General features: G+C 38.2%; 1 protein-coding gene and 1 long non-coding RNA gene across 2 annotated transcripts in view; one reads left to right on the plus strand and one right to left on the minus strand.

The window, feature by feature from the left end:
- Positions 1-2,497, minus strand: part of LOC107706094 (uncharacterized) — a 9,015-nt gene extending 6,518 nt beyond the window's left edge. The window contains exon 1 of the long non-coding RNA XR_001636133.1: positions 1,781-2,497. This is a non-coding gene — a long non-coding RNA (uncharacterized LOC107706094). The remainder of the gene's footprint in view (positions 1-1,780) is intronic.
- Positions 2,498-11,960: 9,463 nt separating this feature from the next.
- Positions 11,961-16,456, plus strand: rnaseh2b (ribonuclease H2, subunit B). The gene is made up of 10 exons (XM_016509662.1): positions 11,961-12,368; positions 12,669-12,800; positions 12,922-12,998; positions 13,082-13,196; positions 13,302-13,366; positions 13,461-13,563; positions 13,643-13,724; positions 14,833-14,878; positions 15,987-16,064; positions 16,293-16,456. Exons 1-10 carry the CDS (start codon positions 12,272-12,274, stop codon positions 16,401-16,403), a joined length of 906 nt encoding a protein of 301 aa, XP_016365148.1. The 5' UTR covers positions 11,961-12,271; the 3' UTR covers positions 16,404-16,456.
- The last annotated feature ends 2,397 nt before the right edge of the window (positions 16,457-18,853 follow it).

An 18,853-nucleotide genomic window follows, 5' to 3' on the forward strand; every position in this document is an offset into this window, starting at 1 on the left:
ATCAGCACTGTCACTGAAAATGAGGCATTTGAGTCAGTGTGACGTGTCTGTTGATTAAACTGCAATGTTGCGAACATGATAAAGAGATCGTTGTGGTTTAGTTGTGGGGGTTTCCCTACGGTCCCAGGCAGGATCAACTCATGGGAAGAAAAATTGCCAGGAAAAAAAAACGGGAAAAAAAAACCGTAGGAACTAATGTAAAAAGACACTCAGACAAATAATATTTGGAATTGGGCTGTACTAAGCTAACTACATTAATACAAAAACATTAGTGATTTTACAAAATAGAATAAAAGAACCTGACTAAAATGGAAACTGCATGCATATTTCAGGAAAAGGCAGGCTGAAAATCATTTTGACTTAAACTGACCACTGTGCTGATTTTTTTTTTTTTGGCCAAGTGAATGTGCAATTCTAATGTGCAATATAATAAATTATGATTGCACCTGAAATGTAAATTCTCTGTAACAGTAACATTTAGACTGACATTTTGTGCCTAGTCATTCAATGCTCCAATGGGTCTTTTGTCATAACGTAAGGTTTCTGTCATAGGGCTTATGCTGATATATGGTGTAACTTGTCACTTTTTTTCGTGAATGTCCATTAAACAACACCAAAATAACTCAAACTATGTTATTTAGGCAAAACTAGAGAGCGTTTAGATTTGTGGGACATGGGACTAAAATATTAACCATATTTTTAACATTCTATATTAGGCCACATTTATATACAAGTGTACAAAGTATCATTTTAACCAGCTAAAATCCATAAATATTGTGAAATATTGCAAAAATAAAACAAAAGTGACACAAACAGTGCATAAGACTAAGGTTAGGTTGATAACTTCTATTAAAAAGATTCAAAAACTGGATTCTCTGAACTCCCTTGCCCTGTTTGGGCTCATAGTGATCCTGGGTCTCTGCTGGGTTAACCTCCATGACATCACATGACATGGACAGGTCTTTACATCAATCAACACAATTAGGAGGTCAAAGCATCATGGTAATGACTTCATGACCTTTCTGCATGTGACCTCTACATTAGGGAGAACAAAAGTACCCGAAGTGCTACTTTCCTTAAGGCATAGAGGATTTGTTATGAAGTCGAGTTCAAAACAAGAAAAACAAAATCAAAATTACTTTAAGAACAGGCTGAAAAAATACGGCGCTGGTCTAAGAACTGAGGTGCACACGCTGACAAAAAGGCCCGCAAAATCAGCGACTGCCGACCTAAGATCACTCTGAAAGATGATGAGCTCTCGCTCTCGTTGCAATACATAAAAGTACATTTTCCACTAACACCTAAAACAATCAATATGACGAATAATCGCACTTCACAATTATACAACTAGGCCTTAAATTATCCGACATTGCAACCTGGTTATGTAATTTCAATTTACAGGCCCGCTCGTATAAAAGTATGAATACGTGTCCATAACACTTAGTGTGATTTACAAGGGGTTCAAATTGCAAGAGGGAAATGTAACTGAGTGAAGTTGCGATAGCGTGGTAACGTACAGTAGATCAAGACATTATGATACGTTTGTTCGATCGAGAAATGGTCTTGTTCTATAAACTAACCAAACTCTCTTTCATCTCATCTTCTTCGTTTCCATCTCCAACTCCTATTTACTTTTGTCAAACAGTTCGTGCTTTTTACACTTTAGCTGGAAAATGTTTTTCCAATACATTTAACGTTACCATTCCCACACACACAACATACATCTTTATTTTCACAGATACTAAACAAAAACACATTTTATGTAAAATATTACACTTACCTAAAACACCCGAACATATTTGTAAATCCACAAAAACAAAAAGTTTGCAGTTAAAAATTCTGACTGCGCACTCATTAACGTTACATACAGTTCGTGCAAAAAACAAAAACGGAGAAAATAAAAGGCACTCTGGTCATCGTTGTTCTCACGCTGAAAGAGGAAGAAAAACTGTAGTAAAGAATAGGACAGTGTTGGTCGGTGTGGCATCCCGGTGTATCGCTCGCTGATAGGCTGTCGGGCTCGCCGGCCGTCTCGCTCACATCACCAATCCCGCTCAAACTTAACGTTTAAAAAATGCACAAAACCACCTCGCTCCACCAAACAACCCACACCAATCTATTCGTCGTCGCTTGCGAGAATTTTCAGAATTTTTTATAGAATTTTCAAGTCATCCGCGTATTTGTAAGATTTTTTCGAAAAAGAATACAAAAATTTATCGTTTCCACAGCGCGGCTCCAATCGGACGCCCCTTCTCGGCTGGAGATGCTAGCCGGATTAGCCTCCTAGCTCACTTCAGTCTTCACTTCACTATTTGTTGTCACTACACATCGTCTTTTGTGTCCGCCGCATTCATCCACCGGGAAACAGTAGTCTCAAATTTGTGGTCGAATTCAGAAAAAGAAAACCTCTCTTTGTTTTCTGGAAACAAAAATAAAAAAGTGTCCCCTCGCTCAAATTACTGGACTGTGCGGAGCCTCTCTACGCAGCTGTTGTTGCTGTAGCTGCTCACTCGAAAATGGCGCCGAAAGCTCCAGTCTTCATTCAAATTGGCCGGAGCCTCCCCCTGCCCGCATTGGGCATGCCGGGACCTAGAGCACCGCGCAGGATTGGTCGAGACAAAATGCACCCTCAAACCGGCTAGCAACCCAGAACCCACGCACAATATCCTTACACGGCCAACAGAGTACGGTTTAACTGTAGCTCTGCCAGTCGGTGTTTGAAATAACGATTGTTACCATTGCAATCGCCTTCACACTATTGATAGTCTCAGGCGAACGTATGTGCTTACATACAATATTTAATTTAAGGTTTCAGTTGCTTAAAAACCAGATACCTTTCAATGCTAAAACTGCGGTTGATTTAACGCTAAAATTAACATGTATCATCTGCTGGAGTGTCTGCTTTTCTGGTGCGTGTATCACAAAGCGAGCGAGCTTTATTTTTCATCATTCGTGAATTTAAGAGGGAAATAAAACGGGGTATTAGCGGTCATGCTTTCTTTCTCTATGTCCGATTTTGAAAGTGCGCGTGCAGTCGCTCGACAAGGATGAATACATGAAATGAACGGAACGTTAGTCGATGTTTTCCGTGAAGACAAAGCAAGTAGCTTGACAACAGAGCCTGCGCTTTACTACAGCAGCAGACAGCGAGAGCAACTGCGAGCTGCGTCACTCACACCACCAGCAGCGTGAAGGTTGATTGGGAGAAGAAAGAAACTGCGCTCCATCTGTCAAATCCGCCCCTTTCTGATTACTGCCGACTGCATCATTCGGATAATGACTTTCAAAATTTGGCACCGCTTTGTGACTATTTGACCAGCAACCCCTGATGATGCATTTAGGAGTATTTGGTGGCTATGTGACTAAATTCTTTCTAAACCTCAGCCCTAATTTGAAAGCAATAACTGCAACTGTACAAACCAAGATAAAGAGTATCTAGTGCTTTTGCTAAAGAAAACATGATGGCTTTATTCTACAGTCATAATCTACCCACCTTTTAGCTAAAATAATAATTGGGTGGCATCATTGCATCATGCATATTTCTTATTTTTAGACACACCCACATAAACTCGCATGACACTGCTGACATAAATAAACATGAAATATCTGAGAGTGAGTGTTCCTACACATGCAGTCAACACTACAAAACGTGTCTTTGTGTTTAAGTGTATGGTGGTATAAGTGGATGTGCACAGTGGGAAAAGGAACTGGCTCATTTCATTTGAAGATAAACAACAGGAAGTGTGTCTATAGTAAAAGAAAAGAACATAAACTGTTCTCTACTTATCCACCATGGATGACTAGGCAGAATGCTACAACTCTGCACTGAATATGTGTACACCTAATAAACTTCTTTTAAAGTGAAATCCTTTATGGAACATTTTTGTGCCTACTCTTTTGCATGTCACTTAAGTTTAATAGTTTAATAGTTTACTGGCTATTATTATTGTTCTAATCTATTCTAATCTATTTTGTTAGGCTAAATTTGTCATATAGCCTAACAAATCCCTTGTTTAATTCAGTCTATTGAAAATGTATGCATACGCAAATTTAGGCCTTCCATATTACTTCGACTCAAGGCCACTTCGAACTGCAACAAAACCTCAGTGTATAAGTTATAGCATGTCATAAGCCACTATAAACTCTATTCTTTTCCTCCCACCATCACAATAGGTGACTAAACAACTGAACAGTATCACCACCCACAACATTCAAATTCACATCAGTCAAGTTAAGACTCGGTCTTCTCCTTTCTTTTCATTCATCCACCTCTACACTTATTAATTAAATCACTTAATATTGTATTTATTAAAACCATGTCGCCTTTTCTCCCTCCCCTCAATTGTTAAAGTGACCAACTTTACACATAATAACCACGACAGATAATTCATTATACTTTCATCGTAAAGAAATAGTCTGTTAGTTTATCTATGCTTTTAAAATGCTGAAAGAACATGCTTCGTGTTTTGATCCGTGACAGTTTTTTTTATATTTTATTAGCGGGGAAAGTAATAACAAAGCGCACTGCAGGCAAGTCCAGACAAGCACGTCAATCTTCACGGATGTCCCGCCCCTCAAAGGCAGTCCTCCGATGATGTAACTCTTTCCAAATATAGCTTGTTGCCGAAGCAACCGTGGCACGCCATTGGCGCAGCGCTCCGTCAGTCTTGCCACGTCATGAAGCTAGTGTTATTATTGTAAACAGGGTGCTTACTTTCCACGGGCTCTCGGGTCACGAGCCTTTGCTACGCGCTTCTTTGTTCACTGCATGAGAAGATCAACACGACAAAAGACTACTCACGAAAACTCTTTGTACACGTTATGGACATCATGCAATCGTTCATGGACAACACAAATAAAGTAGTTTAATACGGTTCTAAATCAAACCTGTTAAGACTCTTTAAAATAACACGACGTATCTCGAAGACAGCCGGTAACTTATACATAGCAATTGTTGCTGAAGATTTGACAAGCAGCGCGTTTTTTTAAGTTTTAATACAGCGTTGTTCAATTTACAGTAACTTCCTTGATTCACGGAACGCTAGAATGTAACAACTTTTTAGAACATTAACAACGTGATGTTAAGACAGCGATTCAGTTAAGAGTCAAAAACTTTTCGACAATAGGTCGACGCCGATAGTCCGCTGTCGACTGTTGCCACTCCTGCGTTGTTTCATTGTTTCAACAAAACACATTTCAATTTCCTCATTTATTCTTGCTCTGCCACTGGAATTCTAATACCTCACAAAATGTTCAAACATTACAACAGTTATGCTCATTTACAGTGCGAAGAGACTGATCAGCAGCTACCTCAAAGTCAATATGAATGGCACTTACCCAAAGCGCTGAGGGGAAAATTGAGGATGTGTATGAAGACATAATTTGACCCAAGGGGGGTGTTATAAGTACATTCTCTAGCACGTTTACAGGTTAATTTCAGTTCACATAACAGTTTCAGCTTATTTACTGCCGTTTCACAAGGTATCGAGGAAGTTCTTCTTTTGTTCCAGTATTTATGCACAGCGTCAAAGTTGCGCGTTGAGGAGGCGGAGCGGTAGCGCTGCGCGAGAGGAAGAAAAGAAATAAAAGACCAAGCGCCAGCGCTCGACCTTAGATACTCAAGACTCAAACCCTACGACCCACACTGGATCAGATTAGATCACGTGCTACAGAGCAGCGACCGAGTCGGGTGTCATAACTGCACACAACACTGATCTCGACGACATAAGACCGGTGGTGTTTCCACAGCATGGCGCGAGAACCAGGCTTTACCTTTAGCTGCGCGAGTGATGTCAAGTGCAGTACTATGATCCGCTCAAGTGCGCGTTCACAGATGACTCATCTTGTGTAGCCTACTCCTTCCAATGTGAGATATTTTGTTGAAGTTATGATAGAGGTAAGAAACTTTCATCGTGTACAGATTTGAGATTTTCTTCAAACTGATACGCGATAACAAAAAAAAACATTTTTCTCGGTGCATGACATGTCATGGAAATAAAAAAGAAAAAGACATTGATTTAAAAGTTTGAAGTTGATCTGCATGTCATTTTTTTCTTTGCCGTACACCTGCATAAGCATATTTGAAAGTATATTTGTGTTTTATGAAAAAAGTAAAGAAAGAACTCACGGTGATTTGAAACAGCTGACTTCTGCTATTGGCTGGTGTTTGGTGTGTTCAACTGCATTAGGGCAACTAAAGCCTGTCAAATATCATAATATGCTAAACCTCACATTGGTTAGGATGCGTGGCACGAACGTTCAACAGTAAGCATAACTGCTTAAGCACATGTGTTTTCTGTTTCAACAATTTTTCTTAAACCTATAATGGTATAAAAGTTTAACATTGTTCATATTAAGGTTTACACGTTTTTTGCTCTCAGTTCCCTAAGGCAAATAAGCACTTTTCACCTTTGAGTATTTTTTTATTTTCGTATGTCTAAAAGCACTTATAAAACAACCTTTATGGGTATGCAAAACAGTGACTTCGAAAGTTAAGGGTAATCCAGCTGCTAGTTCATTAACAAGGGATTCGTACAACTGATTAATGCTAAATGTTGCCTACGATATGAATATTTTATTTGAATAGTTTTATTTTGGATGGCACGTGGCGTTTAGGAAGTTAATTTGAAAGTGGGGCTATTTATAACAGGCAAAAACACACGGCCTGTTGACACAGCTGAGGTGAGGTTTTCAGCATTTTCCAACCTTCCTCTACTCACTCTCAAACGAGCAAATACAGGCGAACGATTATCACTACGTGGCTGTAGGTGATTTTAGGATTAAGTAAATATATAAATAGGAATCCAGCAAAATAGCCTATAATCTAATCACATTAAAATGATCTAAGCAATTTAGGGTAATACAATTAATATTTATGCCGTTTTACTAGTGAAACAGTCAGATATTTGCCTGTTTTCGTTAAGATTTTCATTCTCTTAGAGATAAATCAAATCATCTTGATTAATTCCAAACACAATCAATCAATCTGCTGGTATTTTACAACGATTTGATACGTTAGTAATAGGAGCAATTGCAAAATAAAAGTTTAAAGCAATAATATAGTCGTTCTGCTACATAAAAATGCATAATCCTCGGATTTCAAGCTGCTGCTGAACAAATGAAAATGTAGAGTAACGAATTCACTCTTTCAACGAATGAATTTATTAACTAAATACGTTGCCTGCTCGAATGACTAACGAATAAGTTTGTGTCCTTTCATTTCCTGTTGTTGTTTCCAAATATGAAAATACATAAATTCCGTGTATGAAAATACATAAATTCATCATCACATCCATATAAAGCTGCTTATTTAAAAACGCAGTAGGCTACATTTGGTAAAATGCCACACGTTTATGTATAACAGTTTTAAAACAAATCAGTTTGCTATCTATCACACAATAAGACAACGCAAAATAAATGGACGCCTCCAACTGTTTCATCAAGCCTGCGATATTAGTAGCCTACCTTCAAGTTTGAGCTTTTTATCCTGTTGAAAGTAAAAGCCTGGCTCTTATCATAATTTTTATGATACATTTTTAAATTACATTTTTCGTTTTTACTACCAATAAGTAAAAAAAAGAAAGAAAAAAAGTCAAAACAAATTTCCTGTCGCTACGAGTCAAATGATAGATCCAATAGATCACGCTCAGTTTGACTCATCAGACCTCTAGTGACAGACCTGTAATGTCAAAACACGATATTCCCAACGTGTTCGCCGAAAATGAACACCGACGAACTGTGGTCATTTTATGCAATGCATCTCTGTAGGTTGCCCCTCCTACTAAAATATCATCCTATAAATTGAGATGGACATCTGACAGTATAAATAATGCACACATTATTAATAAGTTAGCGCGTGACTTCAATGAGTTATAGTAAGATTACACGATGTCAACCCCTGTTTGTGGAGTTGGAAAACATTGTGTGGGCTATACTTTGCTCCCGGGAGTGTGTTAGTGTGTGCAAAAGTAAAACTAAAAACCCCTGTAAAATGCCACTATTTTCTTTACAGCAATGTTATGGGAGCATGTTAATGTGCAAGGTGTGTTTGCCTAATTTTGCATGTGTGTGGGAGGAGGTAAGGCTCAGATGCAAAATAAGAATCGTTATTCTGATCTGTTCCATCAACGAGTTTATAAAACAGAGCAACAAGTCAGATGTGTTTAACAAGCCTGAGCTGAAAATGTCACTGTGTGCCTTGAAGTTGTGCCATGCTCTTTTTTCCAACCAGATTTCATTCTGTCTGTCTCTTATGACACTAATGGAGTTACCCAATATTGGTGTCTGTTTCATATCTCTGTGGAAGTGAGAAAAAGAACAGAGAGGGTGCAATGAACCTCATAACTAATAGTTAGGCCTAGTTTTTTTTTATAAACAGATTGGTACATGAGTGATGGTAAAGACATGTTAATCAGAATAATATTTTAAAATGTTTAGAATTCATGTGATATTAAATAAGATTTGAAATAGATTAAAAATCTAAACTGTGGTGGACTTTTTGTTTAGAAAATTATGGCATCTGACAACTGAATATATGCAGTATGTATATAACTTCTCTTTGATGGTAATTTCTTATACAGCTGGGATGTCCTGGAGCCCCTCCTCCCCCTCCACCATGTCCTTGCTCAGCAGACCTTGGTTGACCTGAATACCTCAGACTTATAGCAGAACAGGGGGTCCCTGATTCTTAATCAGCAACACATGAATGCACACGCATAGACTGTGTCAGGACATGTCTTGGTTAGCTGTTTTAATGAGTGACACAAGTGCAAAAAGACAAATTTTCCCTCTCACACAATACGAGATAAAGTGAGTGATAAAGACAGAGGGAATCGTCAGACATGTTAAGCTAAGACACAGTCTGATGAAGTAGCCTACAGACTCAGCGACAACAGTGTAGTTGTAAGATCCTGAAAACCAAAAGAGAAAAGGAAAGAGCAACTGTAACGCATCTATGGATTCTACATCACAGTCAACATATACCGCGCAACATATAGGCTACTGCTTTGCTTTATAAGTCATTATAATCTCTGTTCATGCCATGTTTTAGAGCATTTGTTATTTTTATTGTACTTTGTATTATTTTTGACCAATTTTAGGCTATTTCCCGTGTCATATAGGCTGTTTATTGTAGGCTATAATGTTTAAATGCTTTGATTATTGTAGGCTAATCTGCTGTGCCAAAAAAGCTTCTTTCTGACTGATATAGCTAAGATATAAGATCATTATGACTGCTTAGAGCATGTCTAGACCGTTCATGCAGGTAATAAACTAACAATTAATCTGCAGTCAATTCAATCGAAGGGCATTACTTTATGCATTTTCAAGACACTGGCGCCATCTTGAGGTCACTGTGAGAAACATAAATTTTGTATGGAGGATGCCATGTCTCATGTTTACTCTTTTTTTTGTTGTTGCTGAAATTCGTTCATTATATTAAATGTATTGTCTGTTGGTCACAAATTGTTGAGACATGGTATAAAACATGTCCCATAACTTAACCTGCGTTTAAATAATGTATATAAAATATTTTCACTTAATTAGGGCCCGAGCACCGATGGTGTGAGGACCCTATTGGAATTGCTCCGTTTCTTCTTCTTCTTCTTCTCCAAAGTGAATCGCATTTTTGAGGGCCTAAACATTCTCTAAAACTCATGAAACTTTGCACACGCGTCAGAACTGGCGAAAATTTACATCTGATATGTAAATCTGATATTCAGAACTGGGTGTGGCAAAACGGCTCGATAGCGCCACCTGTAAAATTTCAACGGAGTGCGCCTCGAGCTACGTTTTACGTACATGTACGAAAATCGGTACACATGCGTAACACACCATTACCTACAAAAAAGTCTCTTGGTATAAAATCCAAATCCCAACAGGATGTATGTTATTTTCAATTTACTGTAAATTTTTTGTGCAGTTTTTGACATTTCCTGGCCTCCTACTTTGACGAACTCCTCCAACAGTTTTAATCGGATCATCTTCAAATTTGGTGAGGGTCATCATAAGGCCTTTGTGACGTTAAATTGCGAAGATTTTGAGTTTTCGTCAAGGGGCGTGTCCCTGGCGGCCTGACAAAATTTGATGTTTCGCCATGAAACAGGAAGTTGCTGTAACTCAGGCAAGCAAGGTCCGATCTGCCCCAAACTTCACACGTTTGATAGATGTTATGTTCTGAACAAATACCCATGCCCAAATTCAGTTATATTCATAGCGCCACCTGCTGGCAACAGGAAGTGTCAAGCTTAACACTGTTATGGACTCCTAGGAACATATTAAAGGGGTCATATGATGCTTTTTTAAAGATTATTATTTTGTGTATTTGGTGTAACAGAATACGTTGACATGCTTTAATGTTCAAAAAACACATTATTTTTCAAATACTGTACATTATTGTAAGTCCTCTATGCCCCGCCTCCCTCAAACGCTTCGTTTTCTACAAAGTCCCTCCTTCAGACAAGTGCAGTCTGCTCTGATTGGCCAGCTGACCCAGCGCATTGTGATTGGCCGAACACCGCAAGCACTCGTCGGAAATGTAAAGCCTCTTACCATAATCGCGAGCTTCATCTTTCAAAATAAATGTAAAGACAGAGCCCGAAAGGGGAACAGAGTCGCGTAACAGACACAGTGATGAAGCTGGTATGTGTTTGCAGTACACAAGCCACGGTTAAGACAGCTGACTCCACTGTGATGCGACCCTGTCTCTCTCGCTCTCTCTCACACTCACACACACACAGCGCGCGCACACATACACACGATGCACAAAACTCCGCATTTGAACAGTCAATAGCAAATACTTAAACTAATAACAAAACAGTAGCTGATTCAGAAGCGCCAGATTGTCATAGCAAAGTCAGAATTACCTCCTCTCCTAGGTTCACGAAATATAAATGACTTTGACATATTCCTCCTATATTTACCACTTTAAATGCATATTGCTCGCCGTTCGCTGTTTTACTAAAGCCACCCCCTGGCGGTGAGCCCGGGTGCGAGGGCCCGTTCATCGCTGCTTGCAGCTTTAATTTCCACATTGAAATTGTTCTTATCAGAAATGTATCCTATATCTGATTTGATTTTGTCAAAATTATGACATTATATGTGACCCTGGACCACAAAACCAGTCTTAAGTCGCTGGGGTATATTTGTAGCAATAGCCAAAAAAACATTGTATGGGTCAAAATTATTGATTTTTCTTTTATGCCAAAAATCATTAGGATATTAAGTAAAGATCATGTTCCATGAAGATATTTTGTAAATGTCCTACTGTAAATATTTTCAAACTTAATTTTTGATTAGTAATATGCCTTGCTAAGAACTTAATTTGGACAACTTTAAAGGCGATTTTCTCAGTATTTTGATTTTTTTGCACCATCAGATTCCAGATTTTCAAATAGTCGTATCTCGGCCACATATTGTCCTATCCTAACAAACCATACATCAATGGAAAGCTTATTTATTCAGCTTTCAGATGATGCATAAATCTTAATTTCGAAAAAATTACCCTTATGACTGGTTTTGTGGTCCAGGGTCACATATTATCACTCACCTTTCAGCCATTATTTCAGTTTTCTCAATACTTCTTATGCTATATAAATTATAACATCTTACACACAAAGCTGTCAAAGCTGATTTGTTTATCTTTGGGTACAGCGCTTTGGGTTCTGCCTCTAATTTTTCAAAGGTAAACAGATGAATCCAGATTTTTTTAAATTCACAAAATATTCTTGTTTTTTGTTTTGTCCCAGTGCTAACGGCAAACTTATGTTTATTACTGTCATTTAAGCAGACGACCAACAGATTGCAAAAAGGTAAATATGCGAGATCCATATTTGTTGACTTTTAAATAAATATCATGCCACGCAAAATAATTACGAAACAATGCGAAGAATATTGAGAAAGATCTTCCCAAAAATAAATGTGCTACTATGTCTTTAAGAAATGCTGGGAGACTGACTGTACCATTTTGAGAGAGGGGTGGTTGTTGACGCGGTTTCAAATTAGGCGCTGTTCTCTTTTCACATTTATTAGAGATTTTGGATAAGATTTTTTTTATTTAAACACACTATTGAAAAAAGTTGTTATATAAGCTTAACCAGACGTGAAGTAGTATCAGAACAAAACGTCACTTCGAGTTTTACACCCTATCTGTACTGTACACAAATATTTGCCGCCATTTTTCTGAAGGCAGAAGCTCTACTAACAGGTCTTGCGTTCTTACATTATCATCAGACAACCTCTTGATACAGTTTAACTTTTTAAGTCAGTCCTTGAAATGACTACTAAAAAGAAACGGTCTGCGCACACCGACAACGACAGCTGGGTTGTCATTGCTCCAGGTACCTTACATTTTCAAGTTTATTGTGTTGCATGTTACACACATGTTCTTTCAGAAACATTGTATACGCAGTCTTCATTGCACAACATATTTTACTGAGGCTTTGTAATAATGACAAATGTTGCATTAGTAAGTATGCAAACTTTAGGGTCAGTATAGCCCACCTAAATCTCCATGCTATTCTGTTTTCTTTTAATAAAGCTAATATAATTTATATATATATATACTACAGGTATTACTATATCAATTAAATTAACAACAACTTGCAGTTTAGTAGTATGTAGTGGTGATGTCTATCAGAGGTTTATCTAAATAAACTGCAACTGACTGACAGTTCTGCCTTTATTTGTGAATGCAGGCAGTTCTTCACTGTACCTGTTTGGCTGTGGTGATGTCTGTGTTTATGAAGTAAAAGCCTTTTCTGAAGACTTTCGGTCTTGGTTCATTGGACAGACAGTGCAAAGAGGTAAGCTTTCCTTACAGAACATGAGCTATCCATTCGACATCCATTTACATGTTCAACGTTTAGTAATCTGCTGTTGACATCTAAATGAACTAATTGTTCACTTTTGTATCTGTGTCCTCAGATGGTAGACTGCTGTATGTGACTCCCATTGATCCTTTATTTCTGCTGTTGCCATACATTAGCAGTACTGCCACTGAGGTTAACAAGTAGTTAAAATGCAAATATTACAGTAAAAGCCATTAAGATGAGCTTCATCTGTAATGACAGCACTCTTCCTATAGGGAAAGTTCCAGCCGGCAAAGCAGATGATTATGGATGAGGATTACCCTGGATGCACAAGACTTCTGCATTGCAAACAGGGACTGGATTCCCTTCATCATGTGGCTGATGAGACAGGTGTGTGTTTGAATCTATAGGCACATATAGGCCAAATTAGTTACAGATACAGTGTGATGTCCAAATTTAGTTGAATAAAAAAAAAAATGGAATCCTCTTTTTCAGAGGTAGACGGTTTAAAGTTTCACAGATATAACCAGGAGAAGACCTTGGAGTGGCTCAAGAAAAAGGTTTATAAAATGTTTAACTTGTATAAGAATCATAAATTATATCAACAATGAGTATTTAAGTTGCATTTAAAAATATTTTAAAAATGTCTTTCAGGTCCAACGCACAGTAATAACACTCAAAAAGAGCAACATATCTGTGGGTGGAGGAGTGAAATCCAGCATGTTCGTCAGAGTGAAACATGAAAATGCTACTGAAGGTAAAAGGATAAATAAATATGGTTGGATTATGTTTGTATGGGTTATTTACTAATGTTAGTGTATTTGTTATTCTTTTAGAGGACTACTTACGTTATGCACATGGTCTCATATCAGAGTACATCAGTGAAGACCTGAGCAAAACTCTCCTCAAGCATCTGCAGTATGTACACCTACACTGATCAAACACTGATCGTTCACATCACCTCACAAATAGTGGTTGACCGATATATATTGCCAAGGCCAATATATCGGCCGATATTTAGAATTTTTTAAATTATTGGCATCATCCAGTAATTTTTTTCTGTTTGGTGATATACCAGAAGTGGGACTTTTATTTTGACCAGCACCTAAACGCACAACGCTCCCGTTCTCTGTCTTTGTTAGTTTACTATCTCTGTTTAACAGTTCTGATTAATAAATTATTACACAGAACTTAAGGTACACAAAAAAAGTATTACAGCGTTGCTTTATTATTAGTAATAGAAAAGCAAAATAGTTATAATAGTTTCTCATCTACTATCAGCATTCAGCAAATACGCATTTCATTTAATCGAGTCTTTTTATATCTATATTTTATATTTATATCTTTCATTTCACTAAAATGACAAACTCAAATTCAGAGATCCTCTAAAATGTGCATTTGTAGACTGCATGAACACATGCATAAACACACGTTAATTGTTGGTCCATGCAAATTATTTATTTATTTTCAAATTATACAGTGGTGGCCAAAATGATTAGAACGCAAGTATTTTCACCAGCTAAATGGTTTTAAGTCAGTTATTTCTATCTTTTGCTGTAGTGTGTCAGTAGGAAATAAGTTTACATTTCCAAACATTCATTTTGCCATGAATTGTAATAATCCGGTGAGATTTTTGTTTGCACAAGGAATGGCATGTAGAAACAGAACAAACTGAGACAGACTAAATCCAGAAGAACTGTGGCAACATCTCCAAGATGCTTCAAGAAACCTACCCTTTTTAGCTGGTGAAAATACTAGTGTTCTAATCATTTTGGCCTCCACTGTATAATTTGTAAATGTTATGTAAAATACATTTTAATTTAATTTCAACAATTGTTATGCATGTATCTTTAAACAGTGTGATATCATATATAGCGGTTTTACATCGGCCTTGGCCACCGTGCTCTCTTTTGCATCAGTCATAAAAAAAAGTCAATATCAGTTGACCACTACTCTGAAACATGCAGGACATTCATATAGTTATGCTTATGTAGTTACAACATTTTTTTGTCTCTGATGTTACAAGGTTGCCAGAGATATCCAGCCCTAAAGAGACAGAGCCGCCTTCTAAGGTACATCTTTCTGCTTGAAATACCAGTGTTTTGTTTCACTATTTGCATGCTACTGCCATGCTTGAATGTTAATAGTTGAATTATGTCTCAACCCTCTACGGACACCTTGGCAATTGAATCGCCATTGGCTAGTAAATTTTTTTGTTTACTCACCAGACTGAAATACTATACTATCGTCACGGACGAGCCGTTCATGCTTGCCGCACTCACGCAGCCTGTCTCGTAATGCTCGTTTATACTCGCACCCGGCTCCGCAAGTCTCCACGAGCGCATCTGGCAGTATGGACGAGGCTTGACACACGCGCGCAACCTGTGTCGACTCGCGCCTGGCTCAGCTACTGGATTCATGAATATTAATCAGGTTGTGTGCGTTCGCTCGAACTGATTTGCTGAAATCAAAACAGGGACGATAATAGGTGAGCACCAGCCAATGAGATTGTCATTTGCGCATTAGTTCCGCCTACTACAGGAAAACCCGGCAGTTCTTAAAAGCTGAAGAATTCCAAAGGAACTCCGTTATTTTTACAGGAAAATACAACAAAGTATATCGTTTACATGTAGCGCATGAATTCTGCATGTTATGTAAGACTCTCTCTCGCTCTTTGCGCGTGTGAGAGAAAGCGACGGCGAGTCGTGCGCCTTCACACTAGAGTTTACGTTACGCCAAATACACAAACACAGGTGCGCTGCGCATCCATTCAAATGAACTGAAAAATATCACAGATCGCTTGACGGAGAGTGAAACTCTGAAGCGCTCAGTCAGAGTGTTCTGTGAGTGAAAATATATCTGTGCTAATCATACTCAGCCTCCAACTCACACACTGGCGAGTAAAATCTGAGAATTTATTAGCCATTGGCTAATATTAGACATTTACTCGCAATGTAGAGGGTTGTGTCTGGTCTTGCTTTACTTGAATTTATGCCTTGTTAATCATTTGCTTTCTGATTCCTATTTCTTCTTAAACTCAATCAGCTTGTCATTGTTTCATGCAGCATCATAAATGCTTTGTTTCTGAATGTAGTTAGAGGAATGGTGTAGCAGTTCAGTTAGATTCAAAAGATCTTTTGGTGGACTTGGTTTTTCTGACTGCTGTCTTGCATTTGATAGAAACGGAAACTGTCAGATAAACCAGTAGAGGCTGGGGAAGACTACACCAAGTTCAACAGTGCTGATTTTGCACGAAAAGTGAGTTAGAATCGCAAACACAGTGGTGATGGGATTGGTGATACAAGCATTGAAAGAAATGGAATTGCATGCTACAGCAGAACTGTCCTTTTCTCTCTGTCTATGCCTAAAAAAATCATTCAGCAGTTCATGCTTCAAATACTGTTGGTCGTAAATGCATTTCCTGCTTAATTTTAGATACTGTGCTACAGTTTTGATAAATCTAATATTTAAAATATGTTATCTCAGCCACCAAAGAAGATGACTGCAGCTCAGAAGAGTCTTGCCAAAGTAGACAAAACTGGCATGAAGAGCTTGTCAGCATTCTTCAGCCCCAAAGTCAAACAAGAGAAGAACTGAGTGAGTGTTTGTGTGAGTGTCAAAACGTTTTGCTAATAAAGTTATTAGAAAATAATTTCTGCTCCAATTGATTTGTTTGCCACTCATTATGTGCTGTGCTTAATGCAAAGCTGTACTAAAATTATAAAAAAAAAAAAAAATCTTTCACTTTTGGTGAATTTAATGAATCCTTGTGGAATAAAAGTATTAATTTCTTAAAAAAACAAAAAAGTCACTGACCCCAAAATTTAAACGCTAATGTATATAACATTCTTCATTGGTCCATGATTTGAGATAGCAGCTTCAGTATGTAGTAGTAGTAGTTAATTTCCTTCAACTTTATTCACTATTATTTGCTGATAAAGACTCATTGCACCTGTTGTTATTGTGATCTTAGTTTTTATAGTACGAAAGGGTAATACCCAATTCCTGCTTCCTTTTTTCAAAAAAAAAGAAACCTGACATTTTTAGCTCTGGATTCAAACACATGCATCTAGTTCCTCTTTATAGGCTTTAATGCTTTAAAAAACAGTCTCACTTGTAGAAATACATCTGAAGTAGTTAACACACAATTGAGCACTCTTTTGCTGCTTAGCTTACTTAACCACAAATCATCATAGACATTATAAACAAACAAAAAAAGATTGTACAAACCTACACACTAAGGCACCTAGTACCAGTTTGAGGGATTTATATTAAAAAATGCTATAGTAAGGATCCCCAAAGATTTACTGTATTAGATTAGACTTGACTTAAATGCAAAGTAGAGGTGTTAGTTTTGCATTTGGTTAATTAAGACTCACCTATCATAATTAGGCAGTTAATAGCTAGCCCCTTGGCCTTGATGTGTTTTGCATCACTCATATGTCTGATCCCTGTCTAATTATCTGACTAGTTCATCAGATAGGTGATCCTCAGATCTGTGTTATTGTGATAAGGAAATTCCAGTTGCTCTGTCTGGAATCAGTGCGCAGGGTGATTGTTCAGTGGTTACGCTCTGTTAATGGCCTTAAGCGTTTGCTATGGCGAGCTACTGAAAAAGAGATTCTGATCTGCTGTGGATAATTTATGAAGCTCTGGCAGTGAGTAAGCACTGACATTACGTCACAGAGCTCACATCTTCTGTGGTGAGTCAGATTATTCCTTATTCTTTCTTCCAGGTCCAACTTCTTCACACACATCTGTGAAGTTTTAGTTGTCCTCTGGGCGCAACAAGTGGAACAGCTTAAGCAGCTAGTCTTTCTTCTTGAGTTTGGGTTTGAATCGCAGAGTCTGAAAGGCACTCTCCACCACTTTTGGCAGGTGGATTGGGTTTCGTTGCAGACGTCTCCTGCTGCCTGTGCTTCCCATGTCCCCCTTCCGCTGGGCTGCCTGCCCGTGACTGATTTCTGAATCCTTGGGCTGCGACTCCGTCATGGAGATTCGACGAGGATCCCGAAGCACCCAGTTAGAATGAAGGTCATGCTCGCTGGTACTAGTTGCCACTATAGAAACATTACAATGGGAGTATGGAGAGAAACCGACATAACAAACAAAAAACTAAGGACTGAAACTAGTTAACCAATTTTTCTGTTAAGATGTGCAACATCCCACAATTGCATCTTCCATGCTGCCTTTAGAGTACACTAGAGATTAAGTAATAAGCTCCACACTCACCTATGAAGTCTACATCTGCATGCCCATTGTCCACATGTGGTTTTCGACTTGGCTCTGGGTCACAGCTTGCAATGACTTCATCAAAGAACTGGAGTGTGTCTTCCTCATTTGGGATTGGTGGAGCAGAAGGTTCAGGCCTTGAAGTCTTTGAAATAAGATTATATATATTGTACATGCGTAGTTGCATTGCTTATTTAAACTAACTTCATTAGCACAGGTTCCTTCTAGGTTTGTTTGTTTTTTTTTGGCGTTTTTGACTGATGATAAATTTTAGAGTTTAGAGACAGTTTAGAGTTGACAGGAAACGAAGTGGGAGAGAGAGGGGGCGGGTCCTCGAACCGGGATTCGAACTCGGGATGATTGTAGTGCAACAGCACTGTATGTTGGCTGTGCTAGAACTGATAAAGCACAAAACTAAAACTGTTGTACCTCTTAAAAATGAATAGCCAAACATCTGCATTGGAATATTCTTAATAAACAACTCACGACTAGATTATAAATAGGCTATCCTTAAGAGAATAAATAATATACAGAATAAGACTGAACTTACTTATATTTTTTAACACAGAATGCTCAGATATAGGCTAATACAGATTTCAGTTGATAGCAGACAAATTGGCATAACTTGCTTTACTTTGCCCTAACAATGTTCAAAACTTCTTTTATGTTTAAACATGTAAGCCTTGTCCTGTTTCCTCTCACCTGTGCAGCTCTGTTTTGCGGTGGCCGGGGTGCGGGGTTCTTCTTGCGGGACGCGGTCTCTTTGCGCTCGCTGTTCTTGAGGTCGTTGATGCTCTTGGTGTACTGCCGCCTGA

Source organism: Sinocyclocheilus rhinocerous, unplaced genomic scaffold (assembly GCF_001515625.1).
Source record: "Sinocyclocheilus rhinocerous isolate Xijiao unplaced genomic scaffold, SAMN03320098_v1.1 scaffold2369, whole genome shotgun sequence".
Lineage (NCBI taxonomy): Eukaryota > Metazoa > Chordata > Actinopteri > Cypriniformes > Cyprinidae > Sinocyclocheilus > Sinocyclocheilus rhinocerous.

What these genes read in the sequence shown, in the direction of transcription:
- rnaseh2b (XM_016509662.1), top strand. Translation starts at nt 12,272, where the DNA reads ATGACTACTAAAAAGAAACGGTCTGCGCACACCGACAACGACAGCTGG. An exon ending in AGACAGAGCCGCCTTCTAAG is followed by an intron (nt 14,879 to 15,986) that starts GTACATCTTTCT and finishes TGCATTTGATAG; the next exon opens with AAACGGAAACTGTCAGATAA. An exon ending in GTGCTGATTTTGCACGAAAA is followed by an intron (nt 16,065 to 16,292) that starts GTGAGTTAGAAT and finishes ATGTTATCTCAG; the next exon opens with CCACCAAAGAAGATGACTGC.